General features: G+C 44.1%; 1 protein-coding gene across 24 annotated transcripts in view; it reads right to left on the minus strand.

Annotated features, from left to right (window-relative positions):
- The window catches only part of AP2B1 (adaptor related protein complex 2 subunit beta 1), a 109,512-nt gene continuing 92,814 nt past the window's right edge, over positions 1 to 16,698 (minus strand). For 22 of the 24 annotated variants that reach the window (XM_012185311.5, XM_004012454.6, XM_060394782.1 and 19 more), the window contains 4 exons: positions 16,601 to 16,685; positions 15,597 to 15,683; positions 7,504 to 7,658; positions 1 to 2,606 (listed from right to left, as the gene is read on the minus strand). In XM_012185311.5, the coding sequence (XP_012040701.1) occupies positions 2,532 to 2,606; positions 7,504 to 7,658; positions 15,597 to 15,683; positions 16,601 to 16,685 (402 nt within the window). In that variant the 3' untranslated portion in view covers positions 1 to 2,531. Of the gene's footprint in view, positions 7,410 to 7,459; positions 7,659 to 15,596; positions 15,684 to 16,600; positions 16,686 to 16,698 lie in introns of all 24 variants that reach the window. The other 2 variants (XM_060394787.1, XM_060394777.1) reach the window with 1 other exon arrangement.

The following is a 16,698-nucleotide window of genomic DNA, read 5'->3' on the forward strand; positions in this document are numbered from 1 at the left end:
TTTTGCGTAAATGAGAGTTTATTGACGAAGACAAAGTCAAGCTTCCCCCGCCCTCCACCCTCCCCCAGGACAGATCCCAACAACAAAAGAATGATAAGTTTTCTTAGGGCAACACTTACCCCTCTTCCCCCTCCTCTCCAGTCCCAAGGTTCGCAACACAGACACACAAAACAGGCTCGGGCGAGGGCAGACACTCAGGGAATCTCTGACCAGCAAGAGTCCTGGGTGTGTGTGCGCTTGCCGTGCCCTTCATGAGACGCCGGGATGTTACAGAAGACAGGCTGCAGCGGCGGACAGGGGACTGCAGGGCAACCTCCGCTCATCCCCCGTTTGACCAAGCTCCAAATGGGCCCCGAGGGTCACTGCGGTGGAGGCGACAGGCTCTGCCTCTTCAGGAGAGGGGTCCTTCTTGTGGAGCAGAATCCCTCTCCAGCTGCTCAGGGACAAACCGGGAGGGAGCCTCTCCAAGGAGCGGAGGGCTGGCAGACAGGCCAGGTCAGCTAAGTCCAGCTGTTGCCCATGGCTGCTGGGAAGGCTGAGGAGCTGGGTTTCAGGGGCGGAGGGACACGTCTCGGTGCCACAGTCTCGTCTGCTTACCCTGCCACAAGCTCTGCCGCCTGGAATGGCAGTCTGCTTTGAGGCGAGAATACTGCGTGTGGAGTGGGGCCCTTCTTCACAGCTTGCATTGCACTGACTCCACGAGCAATCTCCCAACCACAGAACTTCACCCACCTGCTTCTCTACCTCACCTGGCACCCACCCCCACCCACCATCCTGTGCCACTTCCTGTTCTTCACGTGCCTGAGAGGTTCCTGTCCCTCACCCTAGGAATTCTTCTCATGGAGAGTGTCAAGGCTTAAGAAACTGCTTTGGGGGACCTGCTCCCCGTAGCTTTCCAAGTAGTATGAGTCAGGGTCATTTCACTTGCAACACAGTTGCAGGGTAGTTTCTGCTGTTTTCTAGGGTTCCTCCTCTTGGACTCACTTTCAGGTCCAAGTCCCACGTGAGGTCTTGGACCCAAGCGGGGGCATCTGAGAAGCAGTCTCAGTCATGGACGCTGAATCCCCGGTGCCGGGCAGCAACAGTGCCCACAGGTGAAACAGACAACCCTGCTGGACAGACTGGTGTTCCGGGCACAGAGCACTCTTTGACAGCCATACCCCATGTGTCCAGGGGGGCAGGGGTTCTCACGTTTCCCAATCTTTTGAGAGAAGAAAAGGACAACTTGGCCCTCTGAGGTGATCTCACCTGCCTGGGAGCCTAAGCAACCCAAGTGCCAAGCATCAGAGAGCCGAGGGATGACTGCGTGGCACCAGAAGCTCACTTCCTCCCCACACCCGCCCTGCTGGCCTCCAGCACTGAGGGTCCTCCATTCTGGCATCAGGGTTTACCTTCCAAACCCTGGATAGACTCTGCCGCCACCGGATGCCAATGAATGGAGCGCCAGAATCTGCGTGGAGTGTGAGGAGAGCCATAAGGAAGCAGGCACCGGAAAGGTAAGAGAAAGGCATCGAGGAAAGAAAGTCAACGAGAGGGTCCTGCAGTGAGAACTCTGACCGGGATTCGGAGACCCAGCCCCCCACCTCTGCTACTGAACAGTCAACAGTACTCAGGCGGTAACATCCTGTTTGTCTTTTATCTTTTTCCTTTTTAGAAAAACAAGGTTGGATGAGTTATTATTTCAAGTAAATCTGCTGCAACTCTGAAACCAACATTTTAGATGTGAGTTGGACCTGAGATTAAATTAAACCCAGAGTGGGAGACTGGGGTGGGGTGGGGTTTGATTCCTGAATTTTTTTCATCAGTGTCATTCTCGGATTCGACCTGGGGAAAGGACTGTGTAAGTTCTTCTCAGCCTGGGTGCCTCAAGGCCCCATTTCCTACGCCCTCTAGCACCATTCAAGGAAGACCACCATTCCTAGCTGCAGCGCATCAAAGGAGATGAAAATACAGGGCAGGAGGAATCATAGGAAAAGGAGTTTGGAGAGAAAAGAAAGTGATCAGGAACAAGGCTGCCACGGGGTGGCAACAAACTGTGTCTCTTCCCTCCAGGACTGTGCGGTTGTCTTAACACTTCTCTCAGTTACACACTATTCCTTCAATTTCTCCTATGTACAAAAATATAAAACAATAAAGTGCAGTTTACGTTTCAGTGACACTTTTCCTTGCTTTAATATTTTTTTGTTGTCTTTTTCTGCTTGAAACGAGGTCTCGATTACAAAATATCAAACTACACTCGAAACTGCAGCCACTGTAAGGACAGCACGGAGAAGCCCACAAGTAAGGACAGAGAGCAGCGGGTGGCACGAGGTGGGAAGCGACTGAAGCAGCGGTTACAGACGGTCACAGGAAGCTAAGCTATCCAACAGGCGGTGCCCTAACATTAGCACAGGTTAGACTGGTCACTACCCTGGCGGGTAGCCTCAGTGTGTTCAGGTTCAGATTCTACATGGCGATAACAATTTCTTCCAGTTAAAGAGTTCTTGGCCTGCACCGATCACAGGGTGGCGGGAGGGCACCGGACCAGTCTATTAGTTTTTCAAAATGCTGTCGTAGACCTGATAGATGTACTGGGAGACCTCGGGAGCTCTACACTTCAGCGACAGCTGTGCGGAGGAAAAGGAGAAGGAAGATTATTAGCACGGAGGCTGGCATTCGCTCAAAAGGTATCCAAGTACTCAGTTCAAGGGAAGATCTTTCTGATACAAGGGGAGAAGAGTTTCTATCGTTGAGCAGCCAAAGAAAGAGACCCTGCTGATAGGAGGTTCTGTGGGCTTTAGAATTTCAATTTAATCAATGTCAAGCTGTCTGTTTCCACCCACATTCTACGTGGGTCTGCAAAGTTAGGAAATAATTCACAGGAAACACTGCAGGGGACAGATGCTTTCCTGCTTTGCTAGGAGTCACTATAACCAAGTGAAAAGGAAGGGCTAAAACCCTTAACTTGGTGGTCATTTCATCTCTCTGTTCCAGTTTCTGTCTTCACAAGGACGGTTATCTCAGTCCCAACTCAGGAGGATGGATAACTAAGTAAAATAAAAGCAGGAGCTAGGCAGCTCCAAGGAACTAGTCTTCCCTGTATTATATAGAAGAGAGCATACACTGCTAGGGAATGAAGTTAAGAACCAACACGGGCTTCCCTCGTAGCTCAGATGGTAAAGAATCTGCCTGCAGTGCAGGAGACCTGGGTTCGATCCCTGGGTTGGGAAGCTCCCCTGGAGAAGGAAATGGACAACCCACTCCAGTATCCTTTGCCTGGAAAATCCCATGGACAGAGGAGTCTGGTGGGCTGCAGTCCATGGGGTCGCAAAGAGTCAAGCACGACTGAGCGACTAACACTAACTAACACTAAAGAGACATTTACCGAGTGTGTACCATTTATGCCAACAGTGTTCTCTTTCAGCTTCTGCCTCTATTACCACCTCTGTCTAGTCTAACAATTACCAAATTAAAATATTAAAAAGATTTCAATGCTAAACACTGAGATTTTCACTTTGTGGGTCAACAAGCGCAAAATTTAAACCTAGATTCGGACTCCTGAATTGTACCAGATTAGGCAAATTCACCAGATTCACGATAATGTTAACAAAAGAAGCATATAAATTGCATTAAGAACCAAAAAATTTAATCCCTGTTTTTTTTATTACTGACATTATCGCTCGTTTATTAAAGCAGATGAACAAAAGTTGTCTTTAATGATATATCACCATAAGATTTTACATTATCTTACCTCTTTACTGTCTTACTAGAGACTAAACAATTTAACCAAGTTCAAAGAGGTCAGAATATTTTTGGCAAAAATGTCAGGAAGATGACTGGTCAACCCCAAACTTCTTAAGAAAACTCACATCCTCCGAAAGGAGTGAGATTTTATTTTATTTTATTTTATTTTTTATTTTTAGGAGTGAGATTTTAAAAATGCAAAACCAAGCCAAACAAAAAGAACATCACAAGAGGCTCTATTTAAAATTTACAGCTTTAATATGCATTCTCTAAGGCATTTCCAGAGCTGCTGCTCGACATACATCAGGAAGACAGTTCTGATACACGTAAAACAAAATGTATGACTAATTTTAGAATACAAATATAAATAGAAAACATCCCCCTACTTTGGTCAGAGTTGCAGCTCTAGGCCCTTCCCTGCCTTCCTGCCCCTCCTCCAGCCTCTCCACTGTCAGTGTTGTAGACAGCTCTCATGGGAAAGTATGTGGGTTCAGAAGAGGAGGAGGAGAGGAAGCTATAAAGAGTAAGAACAGCTAAGGGAGTTAACTCCCAGACCAAAGAGGGGGTAGTTCCTCCTCCCTCAAATACAGATCTGTATTTTTCATATCTTTGTAGCAGTACTGGAACTTCCAACCAGTTGGAGATTCACTTCTGGTTCACTAGTGTAAGAGAATGTTGTCTTCCTCAATAAAAGCCCAAGGTGGGCACTGGCAGGAGTCTAGACACAGAAAGTTTGAGCTGCTATTTGGAGAGGGGAGGAGAGGGAGGGGAGGGAGGGTAAGAAGAGAAGGAAGAATCTCTTTCTCTGGACTGTTCTGTCACCTCCCTCCCCCAGATACCCCAGCCTTTAACAATAGGTTAGTTTAGGGTTAAATCCGTTCCTTGCTTTCCAACAAACACAGTTAAGACAAGCTGGAATATATTAAAAAAAAAAAAAGCTGGAACACATTTAAAAAAAATTTTTTTTTTTTGCTAATTCCTAAAGAAAGCAAGAAGAAAATGTACATTAAAAAGCAGCTAAAAAAATCTGATTTAGGGGAAAAAAAAATCTGATTTAGGACTCTGGTCTCATTTCACATGGGAAGAGATCTCGGTCTTGCCAGGATTTTAGCTTTCGAAGCACTGACCTGCTTATGCGCCACATCTTTACCAGCAGCCTCTGAGGAGTGCCACCCACCTAGACTCACCTCCCCTGCCTAGGCAATAAGCCAAGGGCTTAAACATCTACTCCAGGTTTATGGCTGGAACACATACTTCTTCACCTGGGACAAGTTCTCTTTCCAGGTGAGACAGAGCTACTTGGAGATTATGAGGGCTCTTCCCCCTGGGACAAACAAACCTTCTTAATGACATACAGTAAGGGGATGAAGGAAGTGATTTATCATGTAGTGTACTACTACTCTGGAGAAGGCGATGGCACCCCACTCCAGTACTCTTGCATGGAAACTCCCATGGATGGGGGAGCCTGGGAGGCTTCAGTCCATGGGGTCGCTAAGAGTCGGACATGACTTCACTTTCACTTTTCACTTTCATGCATTGGAGAAGGAAATGGCAACCCACTCCAATGTTCTTGCCTGGAGAATCCCAGGGACAGGGGGGACCTGGTGGGCTGCCATCTATGGGGTCGCAGAGTTGGACACGACTGAAGTGACTTAGCAGTAGCCGCAGCAGCGGTACTACTACTTGGTCATCAAAAAAAAAAAAAAAACCAAAAAAACACCAAACACCAAATTATTATTATATGCAGTGACTTAAGACAGATGTCAAGGGTATTATACTAAGTGGGAAAAAAAAGTCTGAAAAGGATAGGAACAGAATTTAACAACCCTCTCAAAATGACAAAATTATAGTAATGGGAAACAAACGTATCAGTGACTCCCATGGGTTAGGCATGGGGTGAGTCTAACTATAAAGAGACAGCAAGGAGGAGTTTTTTCACGGGGACAGAACAGTTCTGTTCCTGATCATGGTGGTGATTATCACAAATGTGATAAGATTTCACAGTACTGTACACTCCTTAACCAAATAAACTAAAAATAATCATGTAAAAACTGGTGAACTGTACTATGGGTGTAAGATGTTCTCAATGAGGAAAATTCAGTGCAAGATATATGGGAACTCTATGTACCATTTTTAAAACTTTATGTGAGTCTTAAATTAGTTCCAAATAAAAAGGTTTTAAACATTTTAAATCAACTATGTGACTACTAAAAGGTCTTTGTCAAAATTCTCACTATCCTTAATGAACACAAAGAAGACAGTTGGCAAGTGTTCAGATATCTGAATTCTTAGCACAACTTACCTACCAACAACTTCTGTGATCCTGAATAAGTTATTAATTATTCTGAACCTTGGTTTCCTTATCTGCAATCTAGGGGTAATCATGCTACTCTAATCTACCTGAGATGGAATACTGCAATTAAATAATGAATGATAAAAGACAAAAAAACATACACACAAATACACATACTTTGAGAAAATTTCTAGGGAAGTAAATGGAGTTATTTTACAAGACCTGATTTTACGGTAAAAACCTGTCCCTCCAAAAGACCAGACAGGGCTTTCCCTTTCTTGGGGAACTCGAGGAAAATGACAGGACAGTTTCCTACCAAAAAAGACAAAGGACTGGTGGCGGAGGAGGTGGGTGGGAGGAGTGTACAGATTATGGGAGAAGCCTGAAGTTTCTCAGCTCACAAATGCTTGGGCAAAACAATCTAGTTAGATGGGATGTAGTATCACTCACACACACACACTTGTCCAGCTTACTTCAAGGGGAAACCAAGAATTTTCAGTATAGGGTGGTACTACTTCCTTGATGTATGCTAATGAACACACGCTTGCCTTAAAACTAAGGAATGGAGTCACAGACTTCTCGGCTAAATGGCCGAAGAGCTCACTTAATCTACTGAATATAAAGCTTTATCAGTTATTCAATTATTGAACCTTACTTTTCTCATCACTTTCCTTTCCCCTCTTTCAAAACAGTGTGCAAAAGCCTTGAACATAACAGAAGAGTATGATATTTCCCCTGTCCCAAGGGTTTTCTTATACTTTACAAAATGCAGATGACAAGCAGCATCTTACTGGGAGACAGTATTTTACAATAGTAAACAAATGGCCAGTGCCTAGGGTATTAGGGCTGTGCAGATTAACAAAGCCAACTGGCTCCTCCTCTAAAAATAAGGCCAGGATTTCAATTTTAGTCCAGCGTGGCACTGAAGAAGTTTTCTAAAGTTCCCTTTCAGGCTATAAATGGTGTGTCCCATTTTGCCTTTATTTTTCAACAAACATTTAGGACATACAGTATCACTAAAGAGGCTCATATGTACAGGGATTTTGACATCCTTATGTCCAAAAGCAGGAAGGAGCTTGAAATGAGCTATGGAAACAATCCTCTTAGCGGCCTGCCACAGTACCACATGCACAGATACGCTAGATGAGCATTAACCAACACTGATGAGGCTGCAGGCTCTGTGAGCAGCTCTGTATATACCTGGAGGAGTCTAAGGTACTCCAGTGGCCAGAGGCCCCTTCCTGGTGAGTGGGGGCAGAACAAGGTCTTCTAAGAATGCAACTGGGGACTTTTCTGATTGCTTGTTTTGGATATCTGGGGAGTGCAGCAACTCCACCAGGTCTTTTCTGGCCAATTAAAAAATGCTAAGAAAAAAAAAAGAAAGGGCTCTTACCTCGCCCCATGAACCCATCTCACCCATTCTGAAAAAGGCCTGGCTCTTACCTCCCTCCATGAACCCATCTCACCCATTCTGAAAAAGGCCTTACCGTGTAATTGGGGTTTCCTGGTTGGATACGTAGCTCGGCCAAAATCCAAATGCCGTTAGTGAGCTTCAGGGATTGGTACAACATGTCCTGCCCTTCCACATTCCTCTTGGCAATAGTATAAACATTGTTGTTTTGCAGCTTGCTGGAAACAGTGTCTAGAAACACAGATTCAAAATGCAACACTTTCAGTTAAAATACCCAACAAGGATGCCATGAGCCACGTGCCCTCAATTAGGCCCTGATACACACCGTCACGTGCATATGTGCACATTTCAGAAAGCCCTTTCCCCACCAGAGCCAAGTGTGAGGAAGCTCTCCACGTGCCTGTGCACCACGTTCTAGGCCAGAAAACGGAATAAGGCGCGACTAGGCACCAGTGTGTGAGAACTACCTGTGGAGCTTATGGGGGGTCTAAGCCATTGGTACCCTTAAACTATTACTAGGAGCTAGACAGGTAAAAACGCACTGAAGTGGACAGAGACAGAAATGGGTGAATGTCCGACTGCCATGTTGGGGTTCACTTCTGGAACACTGGTCCCAGATCCACAGGGACACAAAGACTGACAACTGAATCTACAACAACACTTCCCAAGTCACTACTACTCCACCACGAGCCACTCTGGCCTCACGTGCCAGGATCAGAAAAGTGCCAGTTGCAGAAATCCTGCAAATCAAATTTGTTAACCTTGACGTTTAGGTGTTTTTGTTTTTTAAAACAGGCAAATGATTTCTTAAGCTTCTGGAGACTATCATACCCCAAATTAGTAACGAAACAAAGTCCCTGAACAAAAGTTTTTGAGAAAGACTGAAGTTGTGCAAAGATGATTATTCCAAGGCCTGTAACCTCGACTGCCATTTCTGGTCAGAATGGAGGCCTTTGTAGTCATCAACACAGGAGAAGAACAGGTTGGTGTTTGGGGTCTTCCTTGTGACTACATACAGCACCAGAGACATGACATTCTAGAATTAAAGGTCATTTCTCTCTCCTTGTTCTCTGACTGCTAACATGAGATGCTGCAGCACCAGAGAAAGAGAAACTTTAAGAACAGAGATGATAAACACCATTTCTTTGTTGTTAGTTTATTACATTTGTTTCTAGTAAGAATTAAATTACTCAGGAACTAAATTCTCTCCAAATAAAAACCAGTCATACTCTATGGGAGAAGACTGCTGTGATGGATGGTCTTTCTATTCTCCTAGACGGTAAACCCTCCGAGCACAGGGATCCTAGAGTTTTTCGTCACTGTGCTTCTCACAGTATCTGGGACACAATGAGTGCCTGCCATCAATACTTGTGAATAAGCCTCTGACTCAGGTGTTGGGGATGCCAATATGTGCATAATACCATGGGCGTTAAAACATTTTAGACATTTCCCCAAAGAAATACAAACGGCCAACAGACACATGAAAAGATGCTCAACCTCACTGACAGACAGTGATAACAGATCAATGCAAATCAAAACTAGAATGAGGCACCACCTCACACTAGTCAGAACAGCCATTATTTAAAAGTCTACAAATAACAAATGCTGGAGAGGATGTGGAGAAAAGAAAACTCTCCTACGCTGTTGGGAATGTAAATTGGTGTAGCTACTATGGAAAACAATATGGAGGTTCCTCAAAAAACTAAAAATACAATTACCATATGATCCAGCAATCCTACTTCTGGACAAATATCCAGACACAATTATAATTTAAAAAGACACATGCATTCCTATGTCCACAGCAGTGCTATCCACAATAGCCAAGATCAGCAAACAACCTAAATGTCCATCTATAGATGAACGGACAAAGATGTGGTACATATATACAATGGAATGACTACTCAGCCGCAAACAAGAGCAGAACAGCGCTACCTGCTACAACACAGAGGGAACTAAAGATGACCATGCGAAGTGATGGCAGTCAGGAAGATAAATACCGTATTATATCCTAAGTGACATATGTGTGGAGTCTAACGTATGACACAAATGAACTTACCTATGAAACAGAAACAGATTCACAGACACACAGAACAGACCTGTGGTTGCCATGGGCGAGGTAGGTAGGGGGAGGAATGGAGTGGGAGGTTTGGGTTAGCGGATGGGTAGACAGAATGGGTAGACAACAAGGACCTACTGTAGAGTACAGCGAGCTATACTCAGTATCCTGTGATAAACCATGGTGGAAAAAATGCAAAAACGTGTGTGTGCGCACATATATACACACACAACTGAATCACTTTGTTGTGTAGCAGAAACTAATACAGTATTTAAATCAACTACACTTCAATTAAAACAAACAAACAAAGCCAACTTTCTCTGGGGAGTTCTTTGGCGGTCTAGTGGTTAGGATTTGGAGCTTTCACTGCTGTGGCCCAGGTTCAATCCCTGGTCAGGAAACTGAAATCCCATAAGCTGTTAGGCTGCCAAAAAAAAAAAAAGTCTGCCAGGAAAACCTCACATCTGTTTATTTGAAGTGCAGTTGATTTACAAAACTGTGTTTCAGATGTTCAGCAAAATGATTCAGATACTTATAAACATATATATATATGTGTGTGTGTGTGTGTGTGTGTGTGTGTGTGTATACTTTTTATTCTTTTCCATGATAGGTTATTGTAAGATATTGAATATAGTTCCCTGTGCTATACATTAAATCCTTTTTATCTGTTTCATATATAGCAGTATGTATCACATGTATGGATGTGAGAGTTGGACTATAAAGAAAGCTGAGCACCAAAGAATTCATGCTTTTGAACTGTGGTGTTAGAGAAGACTCTTGAGAGTCCCTTGGACTGCAAGGAGATCCAAACAGTCCATCCTAAAGGAGATCAGTCCTGAATATTCACTGGAAGAGCTGAAGCTGAAACTCTAATACTGTGGCCACCTGAGTTGACTCATTTGTAAAGACCCTGATGCTGGGAAAGATTAAAGGTGGGAGGAAAAGGGGACGACAGAGGATGAGACAGTTGGATGGCATCACTGACTCAATGGACATGAGTTTGAGCAAGCTCTGGCAGTTGGTGATGGACAGGGAAGCCTGGAGTGCCGCAGTCCATGGGGTCGCAAAGAGTCGGACACGACTGAGTGACTGAACTGAACTGAACTGATGTATCTGTTAATCCCATATTCCTAATTTATCTCTCCTCCTTCCCTTTTCCCCTTTGATAACCATAATTTTGCTTTCTATGTTTGTGAGTGTAAAAAACATCTATTTAGATGTGGTCTAATTTTGGAGGTAATTCTTGCCCTGATGTCTCTCTTCCACATTCAACCCAGCAAGCACTCAGGGCAGGAGGTACTAAAGCCCATCCATTAAACAACTGCATCATGCTTAGTTATGGCTTAATTTCCCTCCTTTTATTTCCAGTTTCCACTAACACCAAGCAGAGTAGTTATAACTCAAGAATGGGTTCTCTTTGAGAAGCCAAAACGTTTATCTCAACGTCATTATGCACAAGACTGAAGGAGGAGGGAGCCTCAATATACTTTTTCATCACCTTCTGGGGGTCAGGCAGTTCTGGCTGTCACCTTGGTTCCCACAATGAAAGGCTCTTGCAGCTCAGACTGAGTTGCTAGGCAACATCACCAGCTGGAGTTTGGCTTACATCTTTTGACAGGACTGTCTTTAACACGAGGAGGATTGCTTTAAGTTGTAAAAGCCATTCCCAAGTTTCAAGGCTCTTGCCCATTTCCAAGGAAACAGAAAATACACACGACAGGATCTTTTGTTGAAGTTCTACAGTGCTGCACAGGCACATGTTCTAGACAATATATAGAGCAAGGCCCAGATGCCTACAGATATGTCATGGTTTTAAGTAAGAGGTGACAGGCTAAGTAAGTAGTGATAGGCTAAAAAAGAGATGACAGGCTAAGAAATGGAAGCACCCAAACACACATACACACTCACCCACTCCAGAATTAAAAAACATGGCCAACAGCCAGACAGAGTAAGCAAGTTGAATGGATATAACTTTAATGTGTTTGGAAGCATTCTGGTTAGGAACCTGGCTCTACTCCTACTGAATGGCTGTTAGCGTGATTTCTATCAGAATACTGCATGGAGGGAAGAGGGTTCTATAACTTAACTATGTGTGAGTCAATTTTTCTGGCTGCATCACATAGCCTGTGAGATCTTAGTTCCCTGACCAGGGATTGAACCCACACCCCTGCACTGGAAGTGTGGAGTCTTAAACACTGGATGGCCAGCGAAGTCTCTGTGAGTCAATTTTTATAAACCTTCGATTGTAGGTTTGAGCTGGAGAGCTTGAAGGTGGTAGGATAACCAGACTCTGTTAAGTGAACTCATTAAGAATGGCAATGGGACTTCCCTGGTGGCAGAGTGGATAAGAATCTGCTTGCCAATGCAGGGAACATGGGTTCGATCCCTGCTCTGGAAGGATTCCACATGCTGCAAAGTAACTGAGCCTGTGCGCCACAACTACCGAGACCACGCTCTCGAACCTGTGAGCCACAACTACGGAGCCCATGTGCAGCAACTACTGAAGCCCATGCACACCCCAGAGTCTGTGCTCCACAAGAGAAGCCATCACAAGAATGGGCCATGCAATGCCATGAGGAGTATCTCCTGCTTGCCACAACCAGAGAAGCCTACACACAGCAATGAAGAAGCTGCACAGCCAAATCAGAGAAAACAAAACAGAAACAATGGCAATGGGAGCCAACGTAAAGAAGCTTCCCAGCCAGACTGGGACAGACTTCTTGACAAAATGTCACAGTTCTTTGTGTATGTTTGTTTTTTAAACATATCTGAACTCCTGGGGAAATACGATGGAATCTTATAGCCGTGAGACTTGGAGAATGAGAATGTAATGTTAAGACACTGAGATCTGTCCTACAGGACAAGAGTTTTTATTAAAAGACAGTCAAATACAGTTACACATGCATTAAGATATTTCTCTGGGTTCATTTGTCTCCTACCTCAAATCTGGCTTTGGGTCTGAGGCCTAAAATCTTAGAAGATGGGAATGTGGTCTTCCCTCCTTCATCTTCCTACTTTAGCTAAGGTCGCACCTCTTCCAGCAGGCGTAAGAGTGAAGAAGGTACTTGGAGAGCGGGAAGGGGGAACCTGCACATGGGACCCAGCTGTGGGACACAGTCATTAGCAAGTTGCAAACCACTGTACCTGCTAAAAAGAACACCTTTTAAAAAAACCATTTGAACAACCAAACTGTATTTAAGTGCTGACTAGCAATGCACTCGTATTTAGGAAATGGGGAGAACCATGACCAAACAAAGAAACAGAACTCACCCTCACCTAGTCCCTGTGCCTGAAGAAATATCTGTCCCTTATTAGAGAGCCTAACTAGAAAATACAGATGTAACATGTCTCTGAGTTTTTCAAGGCAAAACAAGCACTTAATTTGAAAAATAGGTTTGTAAACCACTTGCCCGAAAGACTCTTTTCTGGATATGGCTGGAGATGCAGCTATTTCTTATGTACTTAATATAGTGCTCCCAGATATGACCAGTGCCAGGAAGCAAGGAGACCCATACAATTTGGTGCCTTTTCTGAACCAGTATTTTCCAGTATTCACACCACTAGTGACACAGCATAAGCACACTATCATATACACCTTTCTATTAAGAACTGATAAATTATTGAGGCTTAGTAAGAGGGTTTCTTTTCTTCTTTCTTCTCTAGAAGAAATGCAAGAGCAGAAGTAAAGCTCAATGCTAGGCTGGTCAGTACTTTAAGCCTGAGACTTCCTGTAGCCTTCAGAGTGTTAGCGCCATCTGTCAAACGTCTACTCTGGCACAGAAAAGCTATTTAAAGGGTTGGTGCTATTGTGATTAGGACACATCAGCTGGAAAGAAGGTATTTTTAGCTCTCAACCCAGGGTGTTGAATCAGAAGGCACTAAACCTGAAAACGTTCCTGTTAATTGAGCCCTCAGACTGGAAGGAAAAGAAAAGGTCGGGGTAGGTACTCCAGACCTCGGGGTGGAGGCAGAGGAAAAGCTAGAAAGGATTAGCTGCAGAAATGGTCTTGTAAGAGATCAGCAGTGATTCAGTGGCAAACGATGGATGGCCTCAGGCTCCCGGAGAAGAGGACGTGGCTGGGAATTTTCCCTGGGCTCCATGTGCTGCACCACCACAGAGCAGGGTGCCACTGGAGAACTGATTCACTGGTATTTGGAGCACCCAAGGCAGGGAGGAACTGGCGTGAGGCCACGGCTGAACTGTTCAAAACTGAACTTGTTCTGGGAAACTGTTTCTGTTTACATCAGAAGACATAGCTCCACTGGGAGAAAGGCCAGATACCTTTTCTTTGGCAAGATCACAAATGCACACCAAGGTTCGGAGCCCCCATCTGGAAGCAGGGGGATTTTCTTTATTAACCTGACAAGCCAGACTAAAACCCTCAATCATCCTAACTTTCATTTTCTTTTTGAAAAATCATGTCCCCTCACACCAGATCTCTGAGACCAAATCTGTTTTCCCAGGACTCTGGCCTTTCTCTGCTGTCTGTAGGCCAGAGTTCTCCTGATCATATGTGTTTAAGGAACACTGGTTCTCCGTAAGACGTTAGTAATAAGCATTTTGTGATTTTAAATTCCATAGGGAAAACATTCAGTTGATACTGAGTTACAGTGGTTTCCTCAGTGCAGGAGGCCTCAGCTTCTAGTGTGCTTATGTGCAATGGCAACTTCTAAGACTGTACTTCCCAATCTTATGACCACAGAACCCTTTTCTGAGGGACAAGTGTTCTCAGGAGTGTAATATATGAAATGACTTGGGACTGACCACACAAGGGTGACTATAACCCTAGCTATCAGCCACTGTGGGTTCTGCAGCAGAAGTTTCCTGAAAAAGAGGTTAAAAAATGTAAAACTGTCCAACTTCCCAACTCATCAAATGAGGCTTGTGGTAACTAACCAGTGAGCCTAGGAGAGACAGCAAACACCGTCACCTACCTAGAACATGGCATAAAAAGCAGCTCAAATTAAATATGAATTTTTTTTTAACTCAGCAAAAATCTGGTTTTGTTTAATAGCTACATAACCAGTCAGGCTGAGAAACCTAGAAGGCATGTGGTATTCGTGGAGAGAATCAACAAACTGTCATGACAGTGGGCATTACAGAAGACTGTCTTCCTCAAACACCTCTCCAAGGGCTAAGGAGAAGCCCTGTAAGAAAAACATCTGCCTGGAACACAGAGGATGGACGTGTCACAGAGCACACCCACTCTCTGCAAAAAAAAATTTTTAGCAAAAAATTTTTAAAGAACAAGTTGAAATGTGAAGCCAGTGAGTTGTTTTTCCTTCGGTCTGCCTCATTCTCCCAGGGCAACACTCTAGCCACAGTGGGAGGGCAGCATGCCGGAAGGAGGAAGTGACGGGGAATGAAGGGAGGCGGCACTGACCAGCATCAGGGCTCACTCTCATTCAAACTCATCAAGTTATATTAACCTCAAGGAGAGACTGGGACAAAGGCAAGACCCTGAACAGCTTAGGGCTCCCCTCCATGCCTGAGGATGTTTCAGTGAAACAAAGCCTGAGGCACTGCCAGCGGGTATTGTTTCTCCTCTCCGGTTCCCAGACTGAAGTTCGAGTGTAATAATAAAACGAACTACTAAGGGGGCTATAACTTTTTATTGGTGATTAAGGCGGTCATATCGTCATATGACAGCTGACACAAGGAAAGAAAGAAAAAGGCCACCAATTAGGCTTTAAACAACTATGACATAGTCTTATTTAATAATAAACACAGGATTCCAAACAACGATCTCAGAGTCACTACTGAAGGCTGATGTAAGAGGACAAACAGTCCTTTCAATTCTTGGGAGAGCACATATCTTCAAGTGCCACTCAATTACCTGATGCTTAGAATGTTCAAGTAACATGACTGACCCATGTTCAACTACTAGACAATTGGGCATGTGGATCCATTCTAGTTCTTAAATCTGTCAGCTTGTAGCTAATCTAGAGCCTACCATCAAAACATCCCAAGCTTTTAATGAGAAGCCTGCAAATATACTCTTTACTCACTAGAAATAGGTAGCTGTGAAGAAAAGAGGTAAAGAGAAGACAGAATTTTCAACTATTTAACTGAATATACTAAGATGAAAATGGAATTTAGAGTTATCACTCACCAGCATTTAAATGACATTCCTTAATCTGAAACTGAAGTTCATTTTCATTGGGAATATCCTTCCATGTTGCAAGGAAGACCTGGCGCTCTGTTTGGGGGAAGCAGAGGTAAAGGCTGGATGGGCACAGTCTGGCAACAGTCTGGCATCTAAGCCCTTGTACCATTTCTCCTTTGGAGTGCTGGCTCCAGCAGTACGGCCAGTGGCAGTCTGAGACGAGCCAAGGCTTAGCTATGTGGAAGTGCTGCACTCCAGGTCAATTAATCCCTCATGAGTCGCACTAAGACACACTGGGAGAGACTTTACATCTAGGGTTGTTTTGGCTCCACAGTTTTCCTATTTAGGTGACTTTAGGTAGGTCTTGTGACCTTTCCAATCCTTAATCTCATCATATATTATACCTGCTACACTACCCAAAGAGTTATTGTAAGAATCAAACCAATAAAATGCCAATACAACTTAATATGTATCAATGTAAGCTGGTGGTGGTTTCCTAAGTAAGGGAAGAGAGAAATATCAACCACCACATGGGGAGTACTAACAATTTATTATAAATTACTGAATTCGTTATATTGAGACAGTAAGAACTCAGGACAGGGCTAAGTGCTAAAACCTGCACGTATTATCTCAAGTCATTACAAAAAATTATTTCTGCTTTGTAAACGTGAAAACTGAAACTCAAAAAAATTAAGCATCTCGCTACAGTCACAAAGCTAACAAACAGCCAAGCTGAGATTTCAATCCACGTCTACTTGTCACCAAGCCATTTACTGTCTGCTGTGCTGACTGGCTTATGCAGACAGTGGGCATTGTGATTTAAAGACCAGCAGCACAGCAAGATCGACTGTGACTCAGGCGAATACAGAATTAGCAGTTATCAGAGCTTTAGAATAGCCATCCCCCGTTTTTTTAAACCTCAAGATAAACTGAACTTCTGGGGATATGCTCTACCTGACGTTCAGAGGAAGGGCAAAGGTATATTTGGCAGGACAGGAGGACATACTTACCCATTTTGCCATCTTCTACAAAAAGCACGTTGAGTGGGATGAGGCAGCTGAAGTAGAAGACATCAATATTGTTTTTCACAGCCACCTGCCCGGAAAGT

Source organism: Ovis aries, chromosome 11 (genome assembly GCF_016772045.2).
Source record: "Ovis aries strain OAR_USU_Benz2616 breed Rambouillet chromosome 11, ARS-UI_Ramb_v3.0, whole genome shotgun sequence".
Taxonomy (NCBI): Eukaryota; Metazoa; Chordata; class Mammalia; order Artiodactyla; family Bovidae; genus Ovis; species Ovis aries.